Source organism: Microtus ochrogaster, chromosome 6, assembly GCF_000317375.1.
Source record: "Microtus ochrogaster isolate Prairie Vole_2 chromosome 6, MicOch1.0, whole genome shotgun sequence".
Taxonomy (NCBI): Eukaryota; Metazoa; Chordata; class Mammalia; order Rodentia; family Cricetidae; genus Microtus; species Microtus ochrogaster.
In genome coordinates this window covers 39967704-39977984 of record NC_022013.1, presented here as the reverse complement: position 1 = coordinate 39977984, position 10281 = coordinate 39967704, and the positions used below count along the sequence as shown (strand labels likewise).

Here is a 10281-nt window from a genome sequence, read left to right as displayed (position 1 = left end):
ATGTCCAAGGGTCATATTAGTGTGGATGTACATGGGTCATATTAGTGTGGATGTCCATGGTCATATTAGTGTGGATGTCCATGGGCCATATTAGTGTGGATGTCCACAGGCCATATTAGTGTGGATGTCCACGGGCCATATTAGTGTGGATGTCAATGGGCCATATTAGTGTGGATGTCCACGGGCCATATTAGTGTGGATGTCCATGGGTCATATTAGTGTGGATGTCCATGGGTCATTAAGTGTGAATTTACATGGGCCATATTAGTGTGGATGGTTTTTAGAATTCTGGTTTGACTTTTATCTACTCCTTCCCTTCTTGATAGAAATAATCAGCTTAGACACAACCTACACCACAGACTGTATCAATACCATTTATTCCCATAAAATATTTTTCTATTATTATCAAGCTAATCTTTGTGTTTCTTAGTCTACTGTTTTTCTGTTTCTTGTAAGTATCTTCATTTTCTCATCAGGACTTTATAGTTGTTCACTGGGAAAGGGGAAGTGGGTTCTTCTCAAGACCCGTCTTACGAAAATATCAAAGTCAAGAAGTCAAGAATGTTCCTATCCTGCTTTTGCTTCTCTCTCTCTCTCTCTCTCTCTCTCTCGCTCTCGCTCTCGCTCTCTCTCTCTCTCTCTCTCTCTCTCTCTCTCTCTCTGTCTCTGTGTATATTTGTGGGTGTACACATTGATTTTATTGTAACAAAGCAACTTGTACACTTCTTCAACATTTAAAATGAGCATCTCTTTCCTGCCAGTGAAAACCAAAAAACTAAAACTAAAAAAATAAAATAAAAATTAAGTTACAACAGAGAATGTGAACTCCAAATAAACCCCTACAGGTTCTGCTCATTCTCCCGTTGATTGGCAGGGCTCAAGTCATCATTAAGAGAGAAAATTATTTTAAAAGTGTCATCTTAAATTGCAAGGGTGTCCATTAAACATCACAATTAAACATGCCAAAGGAGAAGCCATGTTGTCGCAATACCCACTAACCCCCGCCAGACATCTCAAACCCACCCTTGCTGACCTTCTATACCCCCTTTTCTTTTTTTTTCTTTTTATTAAACAAGAGAAAGTTGTTTTTAAAAAGAGGCCGCGTTCAGTGCAGGACCTTAATGAGTTCAAATCTTGGGCACGCGCTGTGTTTGCTTGTGCTTCAGCTGAGATGATGTCTCTTACAGAGTCAAGGAAATGAATACCAAGACTGTGATGTATCTAGCAAAATATGCAGAGTGCATAGTAGTTAGTCAACAAAACTGTTCAGTATAAACACTGTTAGGGGCTATTGTTGATTGTATAACATCCTGTGACAATAACTGTTAAATGTAATATCCTAAGTTTCCTGCTTGGAGAGTAACCCAATAGTTAAGGTTTCTAATTGTCTAAGAGCTTATGGTTCTAAATACTCTTAAACAAAAACAAAAATTTAGATAATTTGGGACAGAAATCTTTGGGAAACGTGCAACTTCTTGTTCAGATAAAGTGAATTTTGGTTTTTACATGTTGGTGCCCTTTGAAATCAACTGCCCTCTGGCATGCCCTGTGTGTCCACTTGAAGTAATTTCTCTAAACTATAGAGTTCTCTTTCATCTTTGTTGCTGTGGAATTCAAATCTGACTTGCAAGCTTGTTACTGGCACAGTGTCTCTAATTTGAGTAACTTCTCTCTAAGAGAAGAGCTGCTGAGATCAGGAAGGAATTGTGTAGCACCTACCTTCAGACATTGTCTGCACCATCAGCTTTTCTAGGCTTGGACCTCTCTGGTCCACACTGCAGCTTTGAACTTTCTAGTCTCTACAATTGTGTGAACCAATTTCTTATAATGAATGTCTTTCTGTATAGACACACATTGTATTGGATCTGTTTCCTTAGTGAGACCCAACACAGAACCATGGGAAAACTGTCTTTTGTGATGGTAAGAGGTTGCAATCTACGGGAAGGTCAGAGGCCTTAAGGATCTTAGAGCTTTCTTCTCTAAGAAAAATAATAGGATTTGTAAACCCATACATCAAGAGAGGTTTAATCAAAACACAGGATTTTTTGGTAAATACAAGTTCATTTCCTATAATCCTAAGAGAAAGTACATGAAGTGTTTCTTGACACATTTATGCGCAAGTATTAACGATGTTATGTCCAAATATAATCTAAAAGCCATCTCTTATCTGATTCTCTTCAAATAGCAACCAAGACTAAAAGATGCACACATTGTTACTCGGAATGTTATTTCAGAATGACTGTTTTGAAGACTATTTTAGTGTCCAAATTTACTCCTCATGTATTGCACAGAATTGTTTTGATATTATTTGATGTTATACATGAGTATGAGGTGCAGTTTGCCCATGCATCTGGGAATTTCCCTCAATAAATCTTTCCCATCTCTACAACAACACCAAAAAACAAAGAGCATGGCTTTAGGTGTGAGTTGTACATTAGTGTGATTCTCAGGTGTACTAGTTATTAGCTGTCTGTTTATGGAGCCTATATTGTGGGTGCTTAACTTAACCCCTTTCAAATGGAAATAAAAATGCCTCTGACCACATGCCTCTCACCCCTTAGTTCAGATCTGTCACCAAAGTTAAAAATGCTTTCTGTAAATGCGCCCTAAAAATCAAGCTGTTTGCCCAACTGACAGATTGCTTCTGCCAACTGTGAAAGTGACAGAGAAGGAGAATTACTCTTCTTAGACCGTTTGGGATGTCTAAGGGACCAAATGAAGCAATGCCCCCGAAAGAAAGCTTCAGATTGCAACTGCAAACAAGCACAGAGCTTTGCTGTGCTGGTTGCTATTATAACTATTATTATAATAATATGTTTTCCAGTTGACTTTGATTCTTGATTTTTACAATGAAATACTTCTTTAAAAATATTAAATATACAAAATAAAATAAATAAACATGCGGAAGAAAATTAAATATCGCCAGGATGTGAGTGATACCTGTTTCTTTGTATAACAATGAATTGTTTCTAGCCTTAGAGTTGAAACTAGAAATTAATTAATTTGTGGGTTTTGCTGTTTGTATACCCTCTGTGTTGCTTCATTCCAGGTGCCTGTGGTGGCCATTTTGGGTTCAGGTGGGGGTTTCCGGGCCATGGTTGGATTCTCTGGTGTGATGAAGGCTCTGTATGAATCTGGAATTTTGGATTGTGCTACCTACATTGCTGGTCTTTCCGGCTCCACATGGTTAGTATACATTTTTAATTGATTTGAATTTTATTTTTCTAAAGGTTTACAATTTATCTAATTCAAACATTATGAAAGAGAAACTTGGAAAATTATATCTTAACTTCAAATTGCTAAAAATCTTTCGTTCCAGATCAAGAATGTCTTACTATGATAACTACCTGTCTTTAGTTAAAACTTTGGTCATCCATTTAGTCTCTAAAGCCTGTTTGGACAAAAATTGTCGTTAGGGCATGAAATAAAAGGATAGCCTGTTGAAGATGATTTTAGATAAAAATGACAGTAGTGGAATAGCATACTCCACCCATAATTAATTTAATCTTCCTATAATTTGCTGATTTGGACTCCTCCAAAAAACATGTCTAAGTCTATGTGATTCACGAGGTATTCATCTTCCTCTTTAGGGCAAATAGGAAAAAATACAAGAGGTTGTAGGCTACAAAAGAGAGAAAATGGCTCTAGGCAGCACAGATGCAGGAGGCCTCATTGGTTTCTATTTAACAGAATATTGTAGTCCTTTAAGTCTGTTGAAACTCAGCTGAGCTAGGCGGATAACTCTAACACCCACATGGCTAACATTCTTGTCCTGTGAATTTACCTTTCTTGAATATATGTATATAACATTTTCAGAGAGACCGTACATACTTTTGGTGTGTCTAACCCATACCAGCACATTGAAAATCATATAAATGGCTGAGCTGTGGTTGCACACACCTGTTTTCCCAGCACTTGGGAGGCAGGGCAGGTAGGTCTTTGAGTTTGAGGCCAGCCTGGTCTATGGAGTAAGTTTCCAGGATAGCCAGGGCTATACAGAGAAACCCTGTCTCGAACTCCTCCTCTCCCGCTCCCGCCAAAGAATCTGAATCCTTTCAGAGAGAAAATCAAGTAGCTGGTCATTTTTAGATGTCTCAAATAAGAGTATTAGCTCATTACAATATGTTTGCCCCTGACCTGGGAGGCTGATCGGGTTATTGAGCCATGAAAAAGTTTATGTGCCGAATTCTTGTATTTTACACGTTTAGTATTCTTAAAGTGTCTGTCATTTCATCCCATGAAGTGGATATAAGCTTCATTTTTTTAACTAAAGAAATTTGACTCACAGGCCAAGTGACTTGTTCATCACAAGATACAGCTATTTTAAGGTCCATATTCTAACTTTTTTGTGCTAAATCCAATCCTTTCTGAGAGTGTTATTTGCATGATATGGTGTTAGTCCCATGGTCTAATCAACTGAGCTGACCAGCTGCTTCTGACATACTATATAAAGTTTCCTATGTAGATAACCTAGAGGTGCTTAAAAAATATCTTTCCTAAATATGTTGAGCTAGATCCTGCAGTTAAATAATCACTAACCCAGGGCCACGTTTGTCACCATCACTGTGCCCTCAACATGATTGATGTCTTCTGAGGGAAGGGTGTAACCGTCATTCTTCTTTCCCTGGAGGAAGGAGCACGCACCTGCCTGTTTGATGAGTAATGAGGTGAAAACACTTGGACCCTTTTGTCCAAATTCTTACAAATAATTTTATTATTTGCTTCTGCTTAATTTTATTTTCTTCACTCAATATTTATTTGGTTCTCGTTGCCCTTTACTGAGTACATTTAGAGCTCTATTTTCTTAAATGCATCCAATAAATGATGTTTAATCTTTGAGCACTGGAATAGAGTTATGTATTTACAACATGGATTAGATCTGTAGTCCTTTCCTTTGTCCTAGATTAGGCAATATCTTCTTACATGCTTTTCTCAGGAACCCGAGAATAAGTCCTGTGAAATGTAAGAGAGTTTTAAGTTTGGGTACACTTTGGAATAGGCATGATATTTGCTCTGCCTTTTTTTCTTTAAATATTAGCTTTACTATTTTTATTTCATTTCCATGAATGACACTCTGTCTTTAAATCTTTTTAATAAATGTTCATTTACAGGCCATTTCCATTGGTTGGTACATATTTTCCTTGATTTCTTCTGGTGAAGTTAGGAGCTCAGGGTTGTGATAATCACACATACTGCCCTTCTTAAAGGGAGTGATTAATCCTCTCTGATTGTCCTCTCTTCTGTGTCACCATTTGCTACTTAAACTGCTTTTCTCTTTGATGCCAGATCTTCTCCGCAACTTCCCTTTTGCCAAATTATATCTGTATAACAAGTGTTAGTGATTCCACAGATCTTTCACTTGAATACCTGAGCTATAGTAGTTTAATGTGTAGAATCCCAAGAACACCAAAATGTGACAGATAAAAGAGAAGAAAGACAACTAATAGAATTAGCAAGAAAGTCCAAGAGAGGAGAGTCAAGGAAAAAATGGCTCTCAGAGGTCAGGAATGGTCAGAGCTTGGAGAAACAACCTTGCCTGAGTTTGGAAAATGTTCATGGTTTTAATTAGGAATCCTCCAATTAAGCTAATAAAAGTTATTTTAGTTATGAAATTACATGAACCAAAAGCAGTAGTTCATATATGGCAATGTGAAACCTGAAAAATAAAAACTGATCAGAAAGGTAAAAAATAAAGTCAGGGTTTGAGGACATTATGGGGTTTACTTACTTTGCTTTTGAAGTTTAAGAGACCTGAATATTTACATAGATGTCTGAGGTGAAAGGATCAGCACATAGAGGTAGTTGAAAGACAAGAAAGTAAAATATCATAGATGATAGATAAGAAAGACATAGAGACAGATTGCAAGGCAGAATGCACACATAGGGAAAATTGCACTGAGAAGAGGAGGCATTTCCTGAGATACAAGCAAGGTTGAGGGTGATTCATGTTAATAATTCGTATTTGAGAAAGATGGGTAAGAAAGTAAAAAGTTCAGAGGAAGGAAATCAGGAAGACTTGGAAAAACAAATTACACCTCAGTATTCTGTAATGTTTCATATTCTATGGAGACATGACCATAATTTGGCATAAATGAGATAGTACAAATATATGTGGAGTAGCCCTGGACCTCCCAGACAGTTCTCTGTGATCACAAAATCAAATTTCAGGTTGGACAAAGCTTCTCTTGTAACTGTAGCTACCTTCAAGTAATTATTTCTGAGATTATTTTTGGATGAGTCCTGTGACTCATTAAATCTAAATTCAGGAGACTTGGCATGAGTAAGCTAAGGAAAGTCGTGATGGTAAGTCATTGTTCTCTTGCCTAGGCTTTAAGTAAAGCTCCCTTCCTCAGAGAAACTGTTATCTTGTAGCACTGGAAGGGGCTATATAATATATAATTGTAATCACCCTATTTGTATGGAATCACCCTCTAGAGAGAAATCAAAGTATCCTCATGTCTACAGAGAGTAGTAATAATACCTCCTCTGTTAAATTGGCTAGCATAAACTTTGAGAATGAAAATGTTCACTAAAATGGAAGATTCCTAGAACAATGTGGAGGGTCTTCTCAAGTTATCCAGAATCTTGATTGAGAAGAACTACTTTGGTACATTCTCAAGTATAAAAAGTCTTAACATATACACGTAAGTGTTCTAACTCAGTACATCTGAGGGGCTGGGCACCAATACTTTGAAATCTACACTGTGGGCTATAGGATTTGAAGATAGGGATTGAATTTAGCATTTTCCACTCTGGAGTAGTATAGCATTAAAAATAATACAGTTAAAGCCAGGTGGTGGTGGCACAGACCTTTAATTCCAGCACTAGGGAGGCAGAAGCAGGTGAATCTTTTTGACTTCGAGGCCAGCCTGGTCTACAAGAGCTAGTTCCAGGACAGGAACCAAAGCTACAGAGAAACCCTGTCTCAAAATACCAAAAAAAAAAAAAATTATATTTAAACATTTAAACCCATTTGTGTAGAAACAGTGAGGTATCTTATATTATTAATATGCTAACAATTATATTTAACTACTTAGTGATTCTTACATAAGTAAATATAAGACTATTTCATTCATTGCTTTATAGAAGGTCTGCCCAAGGCACTCTGTTTTAGAAACTTGATTGGCATAATTGGGATCAAAACAAAGACTTATCTGTGGGATTATCACTTGGTGTTATAAATGTGAGCTTCAGGTGGTTTTATATGCATAAAACCAGTTACATTTTCTTTTGGGTCAAGCCAAGGAGACAAAGAAAGAGCTACACAGAAAAACTAGTTGCCTATTATTCTATGTTTAGGCAGTGCTAGAGCCAAAATTCAAATCCAGGTAGTCACAATGGTATCACGAAAAGGCTGTCTAACTCACCCTTGTGAATTTTACAGAGTATGTGTTCATAGGGGTTGAACAGCAAAGACCATGAACTTAGTGCCAATAAACTATTCTAGGTTTTTGTGTTTTGTTTTTGTAAACTGGAGATTAAATTCCCAAGTCAAGTGCTTCCCGAGAAAAATGCAAAGTAGAGATAGAGTGAGGCTGAATGAGTTTTCTTCGCCTGTTGGAGGATAGAAACAGAGGATAGAAGGTAACCATTCTCTTTGTGATAAAAAGAGTGGTAGGCTCACATTGTATGCACTGTGTTCATTTGGAAAGTTCTATTTCTGGCATGGACACCGTCTGAGATTTTAAGCTACCTATAACAACTAAGGAATAGTTTTCTCTTGCAGCAGTGATAGGTGAAAATTGAGAGAAATACAAGGGAGGAGGTGAGTCTTTAGATCTTGCTAGTGTCTCAAACCTTTGGGAAGAGTGCTTCTTACAGTTTATATTGATTCATTCCAAATTCAGCTAAATATAGATGAAGAAGTTGTACTGCAATATAAATAGAATTTGGATAATTATATCTGTCTGTGCACAGAAGGAATGACAGCTTTTGGTGGCAGAATGACCGCATCAAACCCCTTTCACTTGGCCTTAAAAAAAATCATTCTGTGACTCAATGATCTCTGATGTGAAGTTTTGCTTTCCTTGCTCACATTCATCCCGTCTCACTCAGAAAAAGACCTAATGTTTCTTATAATAAAATAGACTAAATTGGATACATTAAATACAGGAATGAAAGGAAGAAGAAGTGTAGATAGAGGTATGAAAATGGATGCTATAATGCATAGCCTTCATGAACTTTAAAACTAAGCTTTCCAGAATTCAAAAACATGCAATCTATGTGAAGTTAAATAAAATATATTATAATATGTTGTAGAGGCAGAAGTAGAATTATTCTTGGTAATTTGCATTGACTTTTTTGTTTGGTTTGGTTTGCTGTTGAGGGTTAAACTCAGGGCCTCATACATGGTATCCAAGTGTTCTACCACAGAGCTAAATCCTCAACTATTCTTGGTAATAAAATGAAGAATTCCCTTGTAAAACTCTAAGAAAGAATGAACTATACTCTGGATATTTTCAGAGCACATGAGTCTCTATTTATTTTCAAATATTCTGATGTCCTTAAATACAAATGACTGTAGCAACATACGCATCAACTACAGCTTAGCAGGGTCTAGACCATTGAGTCTTTCTTCATGTTCATGAATCATGATGTGGACTTTTAGATAATTGACCAAGTAGATGGAGACTCTATGATGTCCTTTTATAGTTTTTTTTTTTTTTGATGGTTGTACTAACCAGAGTTCTGGTAAGCTTTTAATGACTTAAATGTGCCAGATGTTAGGGGACAATTATAGATTTAGTTTTTATGATCAAAACATTTAAGTAGCTTTTCTTTTTGGTTGTTAAGCATACATCCTGTATGTGATCTTTCATTCTCTATTCATTAACTTATTTTTTCAACCTATTATCTTGTCCTTAAGAAACTCTGAATCCAAAAGTACATTCTCATTTATTATGTAGTGAGTATAATTTGTTTTGTAAGCCTTGAAATCTTGTAAAAATAGTTTAAAAATTAGAGCCTATACATTCAAAGCTTTGGCAGTAGCGTTAGCAGTTCGAGGCTAGAAAAAGCTACATAGTGAGATCATAGGTCATAAACCAAACCAATCCGGGTATGGTGATGTATGTCTTTAATCACAGCACTTGGGAAGCAGAAGCAGGTGCATATCTGTTAGTATGAGACCAATTTAGTCTACATAGACAGTTCCAAGGCAGCAAAAACTACATAATAGAGAGATCCTGAGAAAAAGAAGACAAACCTACCAAATAAAAACAAATCAATGAAAAAAATAAATAAAGCTTACTAGAACATAGGGCATGTTTTAAATTTATTAATAGATTATATGGGCATATTATTTACTTTGCCAATTCTTTTTTTTTTAAACAAAACAAAACAGGATATTTGTAAGTCATTGTGAATTTTTAAGACAGGATCTAGTAGTATCTAACCAGCATAGTGCCTAACCTAAAACAAAGCAGGTCTCAGTAAGAGTTATACTTCCCTTCCTAAAGAGAAGATAAGCCATGATGGCATGTATATAGATGAAAAAATGGCTATTTCATGGAGTTGTTTGGGTATAATTAGAGTATCTCTCATCGTGTTTGTTCTGTCCATGCAGTAAACTATTGCATAATCAGGTTATCTACCAAGACTGAAAATGGTAATAATAAAAGTTTATTTTTCTTGAAGCAGTTCACAATTTATTAATGGAGACAGATAGGCAAAGGATCTCTCTGTAGGAGCTCTACAGCACTAGAGATTTTGGTTCATAGCAAGGAGACCAGGAACATAAGATCTCTTATCTGAATAATAAATTCCAGGCTCATGGTGATTTTGGTATCACTCAAAGTGGCCACAAATCTAGTGGCCAACAAACTTCATCAGCCAGGAGGCCTTTTTCTTCTCTAGGGTGTTTGACTTCAGTTTATATCCTTAAGAATTCAGAGTTCTACCTTGGGCAAAGTTTTGTATTTTAACTATTTGGAAATGCACAATTTTAAAAAGAGACAAAACGAGAAAAAGGTAAGGAAAGTGGGGAGAAAAAAAGGAAAACATTTGTCACGAATTCCATGCACCCATAGTAGTGGACACAATTTCTCCATGTAGATCGGCATCATGGAAAGTGAGATTATCCGTTTCCTGACTGCTTTTACATGCAGAAAATCAGTTTATACATTACTCTGAAGCTTAGTCATCCATGTCCAGTGAGTATGATAAGGACAATCACTCCTGGCAGGCCAGTGGACAGTAGAACCGCTCATGCTTCCCTGAGAACTGGGCAGTAGAACTGCTCATGCTCCCTGAGAACTGGGCAGTAGAACCGCTCATGCTCCC

The 10281-nt window shown here is 36.7% G+C and overlaps 1 protein-coding gene across 2 annotated transcripts in view; it reads left to right on the top strand.

Moving 5' to 3' along the window:
• Pla2g4a (phospholipase A2 group IVA) overlaps positions 1 to 10281 on the top strand; it is a 156754-nt gene that overhangs the window by 104020 nt on the left and 42453 nt on the right. For both annotated transcript variants that reach the window (XM_013346713.2, XM_005348474.3), the window contains one exon: positions 3050 to 3186. In XM_013346713.2, the coding sequence (XP_013202167.1) occupies positions 3050 to 3186 (137 nt within the window). The remainder of the gene's footprint in view (positions 1 to 3049; positions 3187 to 10281) is intronic.